We start from the raw sequence: 17,391 nt of genomic DNA on the forward strand, positions 1-17,391 counted from the left end.
GACTCCAAACTGAGAAAATGCCACCGTAAGATTTGCCTCTAGGCAAGTCCATAGTGCATTTTGATTAAATGACTGATATGAGTGGGCTCAACTCACTGGGATGGTACCGCCCCCTAAGGGGGTTCTGGATGGTATAAGAAAGCAATCTGAACAAGCCACAGTGAGCAAGCCAGTAAGCAGCACTCTTCCATGGCCTCTGCGTCAGTTTCTGCCTCCAGGTTTCTGCCTGATTTCTCTGGGAGATGCTGCAAGAGACAAACCTTTTCTCTCCAAGTTGCTTCATAACAGCATTTAACAAAGACCAAAAATGTTGGTACCAGGAGTGGAGTATTGCTGTAACAGAACTGATCATGTGATTTGGGAGGAGAATGAAGGCATTTGAACTTTGGACTGGAAAAGTCACTGCGTTCTCAAAGCTCAATGGATTGTTCCATGGGAGTTTGAGAGCAATGCTAAGAGCAATGAAGATAATGAAGACCTGGTTCATGAAATTTCAGAGGGAAGTTTGAGGATCCTCAAAGACTATACCTGAGACCTCCAGTACTTTGAAGAATCTGTGATTCTCAGCTGAGGCGGAAGAATCAGCTGTGATTAATGAGAGAACAGAACCATTCAAATGAAACTCTTGACTTACTGGGACAATTGATATTGTTTAGTTGGAACTGAAGAAAACACTGTGAGACTAACATCACTGAGGCAAAATCTTCTTGGAACGTTCCTCAGAATCAGCAAACAAAAGCTCTCTTCTGGAGGCTGCCAAGGTTGTACCTCGTGCTAGCAGCTTGGCAATGTCTAAGAGCTCCCGAGGTGGTACTGGTTTTGAAGGCATGAAGGGGTCATGGGAAGCACCTGAAATTTGGTACTAAGAGAGGCCAGGAGAAGCCACTGGTGAATGTGCAGCCTCAACTGTAGCAGAAGCACCAGAATTGAAGAGGTCATAGAAGCTGAGTCTTGGCACAATGTGGCAGGGTTAGAGTCCCTGAAGAAAGACCAAGAGAGGCTACTGGTGAAGGTGCAACAGTTGCAGTGAAGACCCCAGCGTCATGGAGATGGCATACCATGGACTACTGCCAAGGACAGCAGTAGTCATAGAGTGGAACCAGCCTGAGCCTAGGAGAGAAGCTGTGAACGTAGAGAATAGAGCTGAAGAAGTGTCCTAGGCCCTTGGGAGTACAGAGGACGGTGGCTGGGTCCCAGAAGTATGACCCCAAGTTTTACACTGGTGAACTTTAGTTTTGCTTTGATTTGTGACTGTGATATGGTTCTTCCCTTTTGGATAAAGAAAGTATTTAAATGCATTATATCAAATAAATCAGGCAGCTTTTTCTTCCCCATGACTCCCTGCTTGAGCTTGTCCTATGATGCACCACAGTGGAAATAATCAACTATAGCTGATCAGGGCATCACTCAATCCCCACAAGAGAGCTCGTTTGTGAAACAGATGTGAATTAACGAAGAGATCCACAGTGGACAGTGCACAGAGAGTGGGAAAGTTTGGAGCACTCAGTCCTAAGTGGGATGTCTCCATCCAAACCCTCCCCTCGAGGCTCAGAGATGCGTGCAGGAGAGGAGGCGGAAGAGCTGTAAGAGACTCCAAGGAAACAGTGTATGTTTATCACAGTAACAAACGTTGACTTGGGTTAGTAAAAACCCAGTTCTTGGTGCTATCTAGAACTCAACCAGTATTTGCCCAGGAAGAAAAGGGAAGACTGGCATATTCCATAAGGTAATAGTGTGTTTATGTCTGAGTGTTTACTCTAACCCACATTACAACAATAGAGAGTTCGATGGGAAAAAATTCTTGCAAAAAAAGCAAAGTTTCCAGTTTCCATTGTAACTTACTCATATGTGATATTTGGGGAAACACATTGAGGAGGTTTTCTTTAAAACTAAAACATGTGTTATCTGAGGGAAATTCTCACTAATGTCTCTTCCTTCCTCTCAAAGCCTTTCAACAAATCCAACAAGAGTCTTCTTTTTGCTGGGGTAGAACTGGAGGTTCTATCTGCATGAGCCAGCCCTTCCTTATTCAGCTCCATCATTCTGAGTTCTATTCCTGTTACAAATAACGCCTTGAAATTCATGTGAAAAGCAGCAGCAGACCGAATAAACCTGGTCACCCTTACTAATGAAGATCAACATGGGAAAGCTAAATAGTCTCTCCTGTTTAATTTCTCAGTTAACAAGCAGAGGTTCTTCAGGGCTTTGAAACAGTCCTGCAGTATCACCCAGCCTAGCCTGGCACTCAACCTCCTCAGCCTCCTGCTTCCAGGATTATAGATGATCGCTATCAGGCCCTGTTCTAGACATGGGAGCCTGGTACTCTACAGTACTCTATGGAGCATGCCAACATGCCAACAGGGTGAGGTGATATTCAGGGCATGATTAATGACATTGGCACTAGAGAGAAGCCAGTTGGTCGTAAGTGCTCAGATGGCACAGTGCCCCTGCCTAGCCTCTCCAGAACACTTCCTTTGGCTTCATGAGTCTGATATAAACAACCTTGAGAATGTCCTACCTTCTTTCTCTTTGTTTTCTTTCGTTAACATAAGTTCTTCTATATCACCCAACCTGGCTTCAAACTTGCAGTATCCTGCCTTTGCTCCCCAAGTGCTGAGTGCTGCTAAGATTGCAGGCCTATACCATCCAACCTGGCACATTATGCATTTTAAAGCAAACCAAGCAGACTTAATTACTATTGATAGACAAGTGGGTTAATTAATGTGCAGAGTGTTTACATATCCCAAATCACATGAAGAAGTTTTAATTTTAAATATCCTCTTTGAAATCTTTACCCAGTACAGATTTATGCTATACAACAACATTTTAACACTACTAATTTTACAAGACTGAAGATGATGTTTTGCTGCCTCAAGTCTCTTCTCTTCTCATGTAAAATAGACTGTTGCTCTGCAAAACTTTGCTGGCCTGTATCAAAATGACATACTTGGGTACCAAGAATGTTCTGCAAAGTAGACATTTCTGAGTTTGATTCCTTGATTCTAAATGTTACAAGAGAACAACTGGCTGTCAATTGTCCTCTGACCTTCACCCATGGCTCACACACACACACACACACACACACTCATAAATATAAAAACAAAATAATTATAAAATGAAAATAATTTTAAAGAGAGATTCAAACATACCAGAGAGGCCTTCATAAGAGAAAGGGCTAAGGTTTTTAACTAGGAAGGCTCACCAGGATCCCTAGACATGGCACACAGAACCATGTGCTAAAATAACCAAGCCACTTGAAAGAATGTAGATCAAAAGATACGGGTTAATTTTAGTTATAAGAGCTAGTGGGACAAGTCTAAGCTATTGGTCAAGCTTTCAAAATTAATAAGTCTGTATGTCATAATGGGGAGCCGACAGTCCTAATGAAAAAGGCCAACTACATAAACCTGTGATTGTTGCTATGCAGAAAAGGAATATTGTTCAACATTCAGCATTCACAGAAAAGTTTCTAATTATCAAACTAAACTAGCACTTTACCAACGAGCAGGTGGCTTGGCAAAATGCCACCAAAACCCACTACTTGATACTTCTCAATTTCAGAGTTCATTTCTTTACCTCTCCAAAGAGTGTTTTCTAGTGGAATTAAATCTGCTACCAATTTACAATGGAAAACTCCACAAAACCATGGTGAAAGAAATGTGTAGTCACTATACTGTACTGGCAAAAAGCAGACACTTAGGAAGCCAGCCGTGGAGAGCAAAAATCCATCCCAAAGGACTTGAGAAGAAACTGGTATACAAAATCTGATACATATTTCTTAGATAACAAATTCCATATGAATGAAGTTCTGTGAAAACAAGAATTCTGGAGACAAACATCTTTGAGAAATGCTTTCAGTATACATATTTATTATATCAGATTTATGGCTCTTAGCAGTCAAGAAGAAAATGATTTGTCTTTGATACAGTGTTTCCAAACTTCTCTGACCACAAATCCTTTGGTGGTAGAATGTTTACTGATAATCCAAGGAACTCAGTCTCTGAAGAACATATTTTATAATTGTCACCTTAGGATAGTTGTCCAGGATCTTCAGCTAAATTATTAGTAATATAGAGCAGTGGTTCTCAGCCTTCAAGCTATGACCTATTTCACAGGGCTCATATATCAGATATCCTTCATATCAGATATTTACTTTGCAAAATTACAGTTATGAAGTATCAGTGAAAATAGTTTTATGGTTGGGGTCACCACAACATGAGGAAGTGTATTAAAGGGTTTCAGCATTAGGAAGGTTGAGAACCACTGCTCTATAGTAAACCAAGCTCAATCAGGGTCAATCTTCTACTTAAACTTATACAAACTAAAGTAATACCATTTATAGTGCTTGATGTGGTGATTTCAACTACATGGGAGGCTATAGTGGGAGGACCAAAAGATCATGGCTAGCCTGAACAAGACACTGTCTCAATAAAAAATGAAGAAGGACTAATTGGGAAGAAAAGGAGTTTAGCAATAGAATAGGATAAGCGAGGGTAACTGAGTTGGGTGAATATGATTCAAATATATTACTTACATGTATAAAAATGCCATAATGAAACCTATTATGTATAGTTAACATATGCTAATAAAAACATGAGATAGTATAGTGATCAGTAGAAAAAAGAGGTCGATTTGATGTGGACACATTGGAAAAAGGAATAAGACAATGAGGCCCAGAAACTCCCAAAGCCATTTTGGGAAACTGACAGGGTGTTTAGGTTTAAATAGAGGAAATAAGGTGTGTATAATTGGGTCTAGTTAAGATTTGGTCTCACTCATCAATGTGCTATCACTGAGCTGGGTTCTGGTCTGTTAAACAGTTTAAAATCTTTCCCTGGGAGACAAATTTCTTCTCTGGGAAGTACCAGGTTTCAGCCTTTCTCCACCCCCAGCGTGAGATTTTGGAGAAGTTTTTTTTTTTTTTTTTTTTTAATCCTGAAAGGGAGGCTTTAAGTATTTCTTTAAAATGTTTCCTCTCCTGCACCCCTTTCAAGCTACTTCTAGGAATTCTAGATGCAGCCCACCTTGTATAGTGTGAATTAAATTACACTTAGTACTGTCTCCAGGACCCATTTTCAGGACATTCCTTTCCTAATCCCAAACAATGTCATATACTATACAGAACATGGCATTTAAACTGTTTTAAATACATAAGGCTTTTCATGACAATGAGACATGTCTGCTCCTGGTAGCATCAATCTACTTCATAAAAAGGTAATGGACATTGAAGAACCTCTGATTGAAGTTTACTTCCTTTGTGGCAAAAGCTAGTCATTTGGACAAGAAATTGCCCTTGCCTTGACTGCTGACAGTATGCTATCCAAATTGGACAAACAGGACACAAAAAGAAAACTGTCAAACTTTGCCAAGACAAGGTGGGATAGTCCTTCAAAATTCCTGCTTCACAGAAAAGTCTGTCAAATATTCTAGGCCTATACACCAAAGATGGATGCCCCAATCTTACAGAGGAACCATGGGCAATTGTCCAGGAAGCCAGATGTGTTTCTGTCATTTTTTATTGTCTTGGAAGTTGCTTGCTCTTCACTGCCTGTTTACTCAGGTAATATTATATCCTCAGGTCTTTGAAGGGATTGAAGACTAGATAGTTAAAGTTGTAAAATTTTCCCTGTTACCAAATTCAGAAAAGAAATTTACATAAGAGATCCAAAGTTTATAAGATGGAAAAACATAGAAATATAAAAAGCTGTTTATCTAAAAAGATGTTTTACAGTCTAAAAAGATATTTTAGGATGGTAATACAAGTTATGGTAGAAAATGGTTTAGGTATAAAAATTTTATATTCAACAAGATATGATAGATAATAGTCTGGTCTACAGAGTAAGTTACAGGACTGACTCCATATACAGGTGAGAAACTCTGTCTCAAAAAAAAAACAAAAAATAAAACAAACAATAGAGTATTTTCTCCAAATATGCCAAATACAAATGAACTGGACATGTGAATATAATTCTTACCTGATAATGGTTGTTGTATATAGCTTTACTGTGTTAAGAGTTAAAAAACCTTTCCTTTTTGTTTAGACAAAAAGGGAGAAATGTTGTGGAATAATCTTTTTGTACACTGTGAAGCTGCATCACCCTGACTGGTTTAACAAAAATCTGAACAGCCAATAACCAGGGCAGGATTTCCAGGCACAGAAGATGCTCAGAAGAAGGGTGGAGATGTCAGGACACAGAGCAAGCAGCATGGGCATTACAGCGTAAAGGTAACATAGTCACATAAAAAAAAAAAACATAGAGTAGAAGAAATGGGTTAATTTAAGCTGTAAGAGCTAGTTAGAAACAAGCCTAAGCTATCAGCCAAGCTTTCATAATTAATAAATCTCTGTTTCACAATTTGGGAGCTGGCTGACAGGACAGAGAAAGACACATAACAGTACACGTTTTATTAAACTATTTACTATGCAAGATGTCTCTCCTTAAGGAGATCACAAAACCATGGCATTCAAAAACCTGGGGTTTAACTCTTCAAGGGGAAGCTAGTTTACTTTCAGCAAGCTTGAAGATGTGCTTCTAGATGCAGTCAATCAGTCTCAGCTTCTGTTGGCATTGTGTAGAGCATCCATGATGGTTTTATTGTACTCTGCAATCTGCTTCATCACATTTTTAATAACTGGCTGGTAATCACTCTCTTGACTCTTGGTTGCTATGACTAATTATACAGTTAAGGAGGAACAATGTCAGTAAAAAACAGTAGTCTGTGACTCAGAAAGGAACTGAAGCAGACTGGGTATTTATCACAGTGAATGTAGACAGTACATAAAAAGTACAACTAGAATAATTTTAAGATATAATCTTATTTTAACAAAGCATAAGTTGAAACAAAAGGGCCAAATAAAACTTGTTTTAAAAAATTAACTTACAATATAAACACTTTTGATTCTTTAATGTCAGGTTGCTCAATCTAATTCTACTCACAGAACAATCAAGCCTTTGGAAAAAACGGTTCTCTATAATGTCACACAGAATTTCAGGCAAGTCTCTTAGACTTCACTGTTTCAGAGTCATGTGCATTTATGTTGCATAAAGCTGGAATGCTGGACTTTTAAACACCCCATGAATACCAAAATCTGCCTTTCAAACTGAGCTGTGTGAAATAGTATAACTAGCGTTTCTAGAGCATCCTAACTAGAAGTAAGCTGAGATACTTGCTGCCCCTGAGGTAAGTTCAGTAACACCCTAAAAGAGTGCCTATGGTACCACTGAGTAGGATTTTGTTCTGAGGACAGATGTCCTTGAATAAGTCAAAGGGAACAGGAAACAAATTCTGGAGAGAGTGTTGTGATGTCACAATGTATGCCCTTAGCAACTACTGCCTCTTAGATAGAACATGAAAGATAAGATATAAATATCATCTTCGTAGAAATATGACGCAGTTGAATCAACTATAACACGAATGAACTCAGAGGTCAAATTTCTTATGATCCTAACTGGTTACCACCCTTTGCCGTTCAGACAGCTAAGTTTTAGCATTACAAACAACTAACACCTATAACTACATCTAAACTCTGTGAGTAAAAACTGTTTTAGATATGATAAAAATTAAGGCTTAAACAGATCAAGAGAACTGTCTAAAAAGACTGTAGCTTATCAGTGATAGAATCAAACATTCAAAATTTGATAATCTGACTCTATAACATATGTCCCACTATCCTATATGATGACTTCATACTTCGGGTAATTCCTAAAATCAGTTTTCTCATAGTTACTCTGAGTAAACAACCTCTAGAGACTACAGAGCAGAAAGTGATGCTAGTCTTTATGACCCCATATAATTAGTTCAGAGTTCTGTACATATCAAGTATTTGTAAGGACATATTAAGCCAGTTTAAAGGATACACTCTTTCATCACGAAATTATTTTGTTCAAGGTGCTGCCATTTCCTCTCCAAATTTGTAAGCTAGAAACACAAGAAAAATGAATGTTAACTAATTCTCATAGCCAGAATTATTACACATCCCTTTGTGAAAAACAACACACCATTTTAAGTCATATCAATTCCTTGCATTCTATTAAATAAAGTGAGAGTTGCCAGAGAAGAAACTTCAATTAGATTAGATCATACAATAGCTATATTTAGGACAAAACTAAATTCTATAAAAGGTTTTACATCATTTATTTTAGCTAAAAATAGTAAAAATGTCTATCATGCCAAAAAGTTTATGACTTTTTGTAAAATAACTTAGAAAGAAAAATGTGACACAATGGGAATCTCTCCCTAAATTCTGGAAGCCTAAGGCCACAAAGGTAATATATATTCTAATATTGTCAAAGGTTCAGTCATATAGGAAAAACTTCCTTATTTCCAGAGCTAAGTTTCCTGTCTCATTTCACAGGCTACGATAAGGGCAGAGCTGCAGTGTGAAGATTGTAAGAGTCTGTGAAAAGCTGGCCCTGCTACAACAATTTCTGCATCAACAGGAAACGAATGTGGATATTACATTGATGGTTGCTTCCTCAGAAGACAATTTCACTGTTACAGAATTAAATTGTTTTTCTGATTTAATTAACCTTGTAACTCTGAGTTATGGTTTTTCTTTTTTTGGATACACACAGTTTTCCCTATGCAAAGGACTGTCTGGAAAATGAAGCACTAAAATAATATTCTCCTTGGACATCTCAAAGAAGTAATGGACATTTAAAAGAATATGGTAAATGAAGAAGCAAGAAAAATGTTTCTTCTAATTCTCACGTAAAGATTATTTTCAGGGTGCTCATATCTATCCTATTGTTTCCTCTAGAGAGATAAATTTGGGTATCAGGATGAAATAATGGCTAACTGTGTAAAATATGTGGCCCTTAAGGTAGAACTTATTAAATCAAATCTATCTGTCATAAATAAGACCTCGAAGTTAGGATGACCCTTAGGGAAGCAGTCAGCACATTTTGGCAATAAATCTTTAATAATCCTTTGCAAAGTCAAGTACGAGACATGTTCCTTTTTGTTCTCATACGGCAGCAGACCTTCTAAGTGCTATACAACTGATATAAACGACATCATATCAAATGCCTTTTACATCCACATTACTGACTTGTTTGACATTTACCATTAAAATACCAATTTTGAAAATCTTGCTTTATCTCTATAGCTTATTCAAATAATATATTATATAAAACTATTTATAAATATAAAACTTTTTAAGAAAACGGTAATAAAAGATTTAGAGACAAGGATTTCATTTAATTAACTAAGATTAACAAAATACAAAAATATAGAGACATATTTAAATTTGTGGCTTACATTATGATTTAGGGAAAAAGCAACTAAGCAATGGTGTCTGCCCAATGCCTTAGATCACCTATGTAGTGGAAGAGGAATGCCAACAGTTGAAACAAAAAGGCAGTCCTCTTCCCACAAACCATTCCCAACAACATAACGTAGTTACAAAACTTTTCTTGGGTTTTCCTCTAGCACTCATCCCCACTCAGCAAACTTTTACAGTGTCAACTATAAATCCATCTGTAGGGTTTTATATTATGAAATCGAGACAGATGGACAAAGAAACCAGATACATTAATTAGTGATTTATAAACTTTAATGGTTACTGCAAACTCTTATAAGATTCTATTTCTTTCCGTAGAGATGTGAAGTTATCTTTTTAAACTCTATGTCCATACATTGCAATAGCTAAGAGAAACATTTTTAAAGGTTAAAATGTTTAAGAAAATATTTAAAGACTGTTTTTAATGAATTTTTTTGTAAGAATATGATGTGATGAATTGATACAAAGAGGAAAATGCCTTCAAGTCTTCACACACCAATGTATTAGAAATGGTCACTTCTGGGTAAGAGAGACCTGATTTTGCTTTTTGTACCTTCATCATACTACTAAAACATTGGGGAATTTCATGCATTTACAGTTTTCAGTCACAGCCTGATTAGACATGACTGTTGCTAGAACTTTCTTTGGGCTAACAACCAGCTCTCAATAAAGACAAGGAGACTTATTAATTATGAATGCTTGGCCTTAGCTTATGCTTCTCCCACTAGCTCTTTTTAACTTAAAATTTAACCTGATTCTATTCATCTACATTTTACCTCAGGACTTTTTACCTTTCTTTCATTCTGTATGTCCTACTTTCCTGCTTCCTCGGTGTCTGGCTGACTGGTGGTCCCTGGCATCTCTTTTCTTTCTCCCTGACCCCAGCCTAAATTCCTCCTCCTTACTTTCCTTACTCGCCCTGCCCTGAAGTCTTGGGTATACCTCCTTCCTTGCTATTGGTCATTCATCTTTTTATTAAACCAATCATTAGGCAGGCAAGGTAAAACAGTAACACATCTTAATTAAACAAATGCAACACACCTTTACATAGTTAATTATTCCACAACAGAAACAAATACAACACATCTTTATGTAGTTAAACAAATACCCTGCAACATAAACAAATGCAACACATCTATGCATAGTTAAACAAATATTCCACAACACATGACCATAACCAATCCCTTCCTGACTGTAACTACTCACTTTGAATACATCACATAATGCTTCATTAGGTAATTAGAAAATACTATAGATCTAGCACATGCAAACTAGTAACATGGTGCCAGAGACAAAGTAAACTGAATGGACAGTACCCTCTGACAGTCCGTAATCTGTAGACCTCAAACACAGTTCAGATAAGTTCCATGACGATGAGTAATATGAAAAGTGTAGTTTGTGTCTATAGGAATATGAATCAAAAGCTTTAAGAACAGGACTGCTCTACATAGTATTATTAGAACAGATGAAGACTAGAAATTACCTAATGTCCATTAAGAGACTGGTTCTGCAAACTATGCTTTATCATGTAGTAGTATATTATATACAAACTCCAAACATACATAGTGGCATGCATACACACATACACACAAAGTAGATAGACAGATAGACAAGCAGATGCCAGCTGCACTCTGAGTTTAGTGCTGCTCTCAGCCTTCATCAGAAAGGCTTCTGTTTGCACAGGGCTGCAGTTAACTCAAAGTCTTACAGACGAGCAAAGTGAGGAGGAGCATGAGCCCTAACAGGACATGTATATCACTAGCCTCAATCCATCCCCTCAAGGCTCAGGGAATATTGTGGAAAGAGTAGAAATTATGTAAATGCAGAGGCTGTGGATGAGTACTGAAAAACAATGTTTTCTGGAAATGACACAGCAATTGACTCATGGACTCAATACAGCTGTGTGCACAAGACTGGTCCCATCAACAAGGGTTCACGGGGCCCCACCCCAGGGAATGTGGGCAGTCAGTGGGTACTGCAGGAAAGGATTGTCATTGTGCTCTGTGGTGGAACAACTAATAAGATGCCCATGCCTCAGGGAGCTATGTGATAAAGAAGGCGTAAAGATGTAAGAGTCAGTGGGAATGAAAGATACCAAGGCAAGAATGCCTTCAGATACAACAGGACTGAGGCTGATACGAACTCAGAGAAACTGTGGCAGCATGCACAGGGCCTGCATAGGCCCAAAACCAGTGGAGTCTCAGCACTGAGAGGAGAAGCAGACATGAGCCCCCATTCCTGATCCAGAAGCTACTTCCAAATGTCAACTACTTACCAAGGGAAAGTTGGTGTTTTCCAATGAAGTCTCTCTGGGTATATAAACCACACTTAACAGCAGGCCTGAAGTAGATAGCCCAAACCAAACTAACTCAATATTTTTGGAGAGATTTGGTCTCATAATGCTTTGTTTGGCTATTTTTTTTAACCTTACTGCTCTTTTGTGTATATATAATGGTTTCTAATTTTGTGATTTTATGGTGTGTGTGTGTGTGTGTGTGTGTGTTTCTCATCCTTTTTCTTTGTTTTCTCTGTTTGTTTTATTTTGGTTGGTTTGTTTTACTTGCCTGTTCATTTTCTAAAGAGAGAGAGAAAGCAGGTGTAGAGTTGGGTGAGTGAGGAAGTAAGAATGATCTGGGAAGAAATGAGAGGGGCAGATCATAATCAGAATTTTTTGTATGAAAAACAATTATTTTCAATTAAAAAATAAGTTTCCCATGCTGTAGTAAATAACACCCCCCAACACCCTCACACAAGCAATCTTGAGCTCAGTGTGTATAAAAACATACCATAGTGGGACAGGTGTTGCTAGGGCAGAGGTTTCAGTGGGGGAGGAGGAGGAAGAGAGGGTGTGTGAAAGCTCCAGAGAGATATGTATCAAAGTATCAAAGAACAAAACTAAATGAAAACAACAACAGAAAAGTCCCGAGCTAGCCACATAGGTAATTTGTGTATATACATATGTGTCTGTACATAAAAGTGTACATGTGGGTGCCTTGTACACGTGCTTTACTCATTTCAAAATGACAAGAAAATCTGTCTGTCATTGGACTTTATGTTATTTCTAGATGTTGTGGAGTTTCAACAGAAGTTAAAAGTTTTTGTTTACTTTTGATAAATTTTAAAGCAACCACCCAGAGTGGTGCAATGGCCATGCCCAAGAGAGCACATTTTGTAAAACCGGACTTTCAAGCTCCACCAGAAGCAGAAGCTAGGAGCCAACCCAGTCCTGGGACACTGGCTGATCAGGATTGAGCCAACGACTTGACTCGGAGTCTGCGAACTCCATTGGAACTGGAGTGGGACTGAACCAGCTACCAAGGACAGAGACAGAACAAGCTCCACCAGAAGCAGAAGCCAGGAGCAAATCCAGTCCCAGGTCACAGGCGGATCAGGATTGACCCAGTGACCAGACCCAGAGTCAACGATCTCCACCAGAACAGGTACAGGGGAGTAACCGCTGAGCAGGTGGTGAATCTGGGACCTTCAAGGGAGTAGACCTAAGCCAACACTCAGGTGGGTCTGGGCGAGAGTCTAGGACCTTCCCAGGAACTAGGCCTGAGCCAGGACCTCTGCCAGCCTGGGCTTGAATGAACCTGAGTCCTCCAAGGGGACAGGCAGGAATCAGAGATCTCGGTGGGGCCAGGCGTGAGTCTGGGACCTCAGAGAGTAGGTCTGAACCAGGATCTCTGTGGGCTCGGGAACTGGTCTGAGACATCAAAGGGAATAGGCAGGAACCTGGAACCCCTGTGGGTCCAAGCATGAGACTGGGACCTCTGAGGAAGTAGGCAGGTCCTCTGCATCGGGCGCACCCCAGCCTGGGACCTCCGAGGCAGTAGACCAGAACCAGAAACCTTTCCAGGTCCAAATCCAACCCAGGGATTTCTGCAGGAGGGGGATACAGACCAGAATTTACAGATAGAGGTCAAAGCCGGTAACCTAGGCTAAAGTTGCCCTGAGGCAAGGAACTCCACCTTGGGCAACAAATTCCACAGGAGTGGGACTGAATGAACCACCTAGGACAGAGAGGGCCTGAGGAAACAAGCTCCAGCAGAAGCAGAAGTCAGGAGCAAATCCAGTCTTGGGAGTCAACTCAGTCCCGGAACATTGGTGAATCAGGACTGAGCCAGTGACCAGACCCAGAGTCAGACATCTCCACCAGAACAGGTCCAACTCCAAGCCAGGGACTTCTGCAGGAGGGGATCCAGACCAGGATTTACAGAAACAGATCAAAGGCAGAAGCCTAGGCCAAAGTAGGCCTGAGACAGCAGACTCCAAGAGAACAGACCAAAGCACAGGAACACCGAGCTACCTCCAGGAATAGGAATAACCAACAGGGTAACTAGAACTGTGACACTGACTGTACCACGAGGAACAACCATCTGAGCTTTGGATTCACTGGCACCTAGAAGATTATTCAACAGAATCTCAAATAGCCCCAATCACACCTATTAGAGGAAAAGATGAGTAGAAAATGTAAGATCACAAGCTACACCACAAAGAGCAACACAATACCAGTAAAACCTAAAAACCCTAAAACAGCAAGACCTGAACAACAAAATATGAATGAACCAGAAGAAAATGACCTAAAAAATAACTTCAAGAGAATGTTTGAAATTCTTAAAGATGAAATAAGAAATTCCCTTAAAGAAATTGAGGAAAAGACAAACAAAAAATTGGAAGATATCAGCAAATCACTTAAAGAAAACCAAGAAAAAGAAATCAAACATATAAAAGAAACTACCCAGGACTTGAAAACTGAAATAGAAACAATAAAGAAAACACAAGTTGAAGGAATTGTAGAAACAGAAATCATGAGAAAAAGATCAGGAAGCACAAATGCAAGCATGAACAGCAGAATACAAGAAATGGAAGAGAGAATCTCAAGTGCTGAAGATACAATAGAGGAAATACACTCACCAGTTAAAAAAAAAAAACATTAAATCTAACAAAAGCTTAACCCAAAATATCCATGAACTATGGAACACCATGAAAAGGCCAAATCTTAGAATAATAGGTATAAAAGAAGAAGTTGTTCAACTCAAAGGCACAGAAAATTTATTTAACAAAATTGTAGAAGAAAACTTTCCCTACCTAAAGAAAGATATGCCTATGAAGATACAAGAAGCTTACCGAACACCAAATAGACTGGATCCAAAAAAAAGTCCTCTCGCCACATAATAATCAAAACACTAAACATACAGAGTATAGAAAGAATATTAAGAGCTTCAAAGGAAACAGGCCAAGTAACACATAAAGGTAGACCTATTAGAATTATATCTGACTTCTCACTGAAGACAATGAAAGCCAGAAGGTCATGGTCAAGCATTATGCAGACATTAAGAGACCACAGATGCCAGCCCAGACTACTATACCCAGCAAAACTGTCAATCACTACAGAAGGACAAAACAAGATATTCCATGATAAATTCAAGATTTCACCAATACCTAGCCACAAACCCAGCCCTACACAAAATACTAGAAGGAAAACTCCAACCCAAGGAAGATGGCTACACTAACAAAAACACAGACAATTGATGATCTCATAACAGCAAATCCCGAAGAAGAAAAAAATGCACAAATTAACATCACAAAGATGAAAACTAAATTAACAGGAGATAGCAACTACTGGTCATTAATATCCCTTAATGTAAATGGACTCAACTCACCTATAAAAAGGCACAGGCTAACAGATTGGATACAAAACCAGAATCCATTCTTCTTCTGCATACAAGAAATGCATCTCAATCTCAAAGACAAACATTGTCTCAGAGTAAAGGGTTGGAAAAAATATACCAATCAAGAAACAAGTGGGTGTAGCTATCCTAATATCTAACAAAATAGACTTCAAGCTAAAATCAGTCAAGAGACAAAGAAGGTCATTTCATATTAGTCACAGGAAAAATCCATCAAGAGGAAATCTCAATACTGAACATCTATGCCCCAAATACAAGGGCACCCTCATATGTCAAAGAAACACTTCTAAAGCTTAAATCATATATTAAACCGCACACACTAATAGTGGGAGACTTCAACACTTCCCTCTCACCACTGGATAGGTCAAACAGACAAAAAATAAACATAGAAATAAGAGAACTAACAGATGTTATAACTCAAATAGACTTAACAGACATCTATATTCCATCCAAACAGAAAAGAATATACCTTCTTCTCAGCACCTCATGGAACCTTCTCAAAAATTGACCACATACTCAGTAACAAAACAAACCTCAATAAATAAAAAAAAATTGGAATAAGTCAATGTACCTTAAGAGATTGCCATGGTTTAAAACTAGAAGTCAACAGCAATACTAATTCCCGAAAACCCACAAACATGGAAATTAAATCACAATCACCTGAATCATCAATAGGTCAAGGAAGAAATAAAGGGAGAAATTAAAGACTTCCTAAAATTCAGTGAAAATGACCATACAACATACCCAAATTTATGGGACACAATGAAAGCAGTGTTAAGAGGCAAGTTCACAGCACTAAACGCCTACATAAAGAAGCTGGGAAAATCCCACACTAGTGAATTAACAAAACATTTGAAAACTTTAGAACAACAAGAAGCAAACTCATCTAAGAGAACTAGGTGGCAGGAAATAATCAAATTGAGAACTGAAATCAACAAAGTAGAAACAAAGAAAACAATACAAAAAATCAATGCAACAAAGAGTTGGTTCTTCGAGAAAAATCACCAAAATAGACAAACCTTTATCCAAACTAACCAAAAGGCAGAGAGAGAATATCCAAATTAACAGAATCAGAAATGAAAAAGGGGGACATAACAAGAGACACGAAGGAAATACAGGGGATCATCAGGTCATATTTTAAAAACTTGTACTCCACAAAATCGGAAAACTTGAAGGAAATGGACACCTTCCGGATAAATATCACTTGCCAAAATTAAATCAAGACCAGATAAGCAAATTAAACAGACCTGTAACTGCTGAAGAAATAGAAACAGCCATCAAAAGCCTCCCAACCAAAAAAAAAAAAGTTCAGGACCAGATGGTTTCAGTGCAGAATTCTACAAGACTTTCAAAGAAGAACTAATACCAATATTCCTCAAGTTATTCCACGTAATAGAAACAGAAGGAACATTGCCAAATTCTTTTTATGAGGCTACAATTACCCTGATACCCAAACCACATAAAGACATTACTAAGAAAGAGAATTACAGACCAGTCTCATTCATGAACATTGATGCAAAATTACTAATAAAATGCTGGTAAATTGAATCCAAGAACACATCAGAACTATCATCCACCATGATCAAGATGGCTTCTTCCCACAGATGCAGGGATGGTTCAACATACGAAAATCTGTCAATGTAACCCACCATATAAACAATCTGAAAAATAAAAACCACATGATCTTCTCCTTAGATGCCAAAAAAGCTTTTGACAAAATACAACATCCCTTCATGATAAAGGTCTTGGAGAGAGCAGGGATACAAGGAACATACCTAAACATAATTAAGGAAATATACAGCAAGCCAACAGCCAACATCAAACTAAATGGAGAAAAACTCCCAGCAATTCCACTGAAATTAAGAACAAGATAAAGCTGTCTACTCTCTCCATATCTATTCGATATAGTTCTTGAGGTCCTAGCTAGAGCAATAAGACACCAAAGGGAGATCAAGGGGATACAAATTGAAAAAGAAGAAGTCTAAATCTCACTGTTTGCTGATTATATGATAGTTTACATAAATGATCCCATAAATTCTACCAAGGAACTTCTACAACTCATAAACACTTTCAGCAATGTAGTAGGATACAAGATTAACTAAAAAAAAATCAATACACAGATGATAAAAGGGCAGGGGAAAAAAATCATAGAATCAACACCCTTCACAAAAACCACAAATAACATAAAATACCTTGGAGTAACTCTAACCAAACAAGTGGAAGACTTGTACGATAAGAACTTTAAATCTTTGAAGAAATTGAAGACACCAGAAAGTGGAAAGATCTCCCATGCTCTTGGGTAGGCAGAATTAACATAATAAAAATGGCAATTTTACCAAAACCAATCTACAGATTCAACACAATCCCCATCAAAATCCCAGTAAAATTCTCGAAAGAGTGGTACTCAACTTCATA

The 17,391-nt window shown here is 38.3% G+C and overlaps 1 protein-coding gene across 4 annotated transcripts in view; it reads right to left on the reverse strand.

The window, feature by feature from the left end:
- Positions 1–3,838: 3,838 nt before the first annotated feature.
- Positions 3,839–17,391, reverse strand: part of Ift74 (intraflagellar transport 74) — a 95,424-nt gene continuing 81,871 nt past the window's right edge. For all 4 annotated transcript variants that reach the window (XM_048453072.3, XM_048453074.3, XM_048453070.3 and 1 more), the window contains exons 19-20: positions 7,860–7,920; positions 3,839–6,672 (exon numbers count right to left, since the gene is read on the reverse strand). In XM_048453072.3, coding sequence (XP_048309029.1) covers positions 6,554–6,672; positions 7,860–7,920 — 180 coding nt within the window. In that variant the 3' untranslated portion in view covers positions 3,839–6,553. The remainder of the gene's footprint in view (positions 6,673–7,859; positions 7,921–17,391) is intronic.

This window comes from Myodes glareolus, chromosome 3 (assembly GCF_982192425.1).
Source record: "Myodes glareolus chromosome 3, mMyoGla1.1, whole genome shotgun sequence".
Lineage (NCBI taxonomy): Eukaryota > Metazoa > Chordata > Mammalia > Rodentia > Cricetidae > Myodes > Myodes glareolus.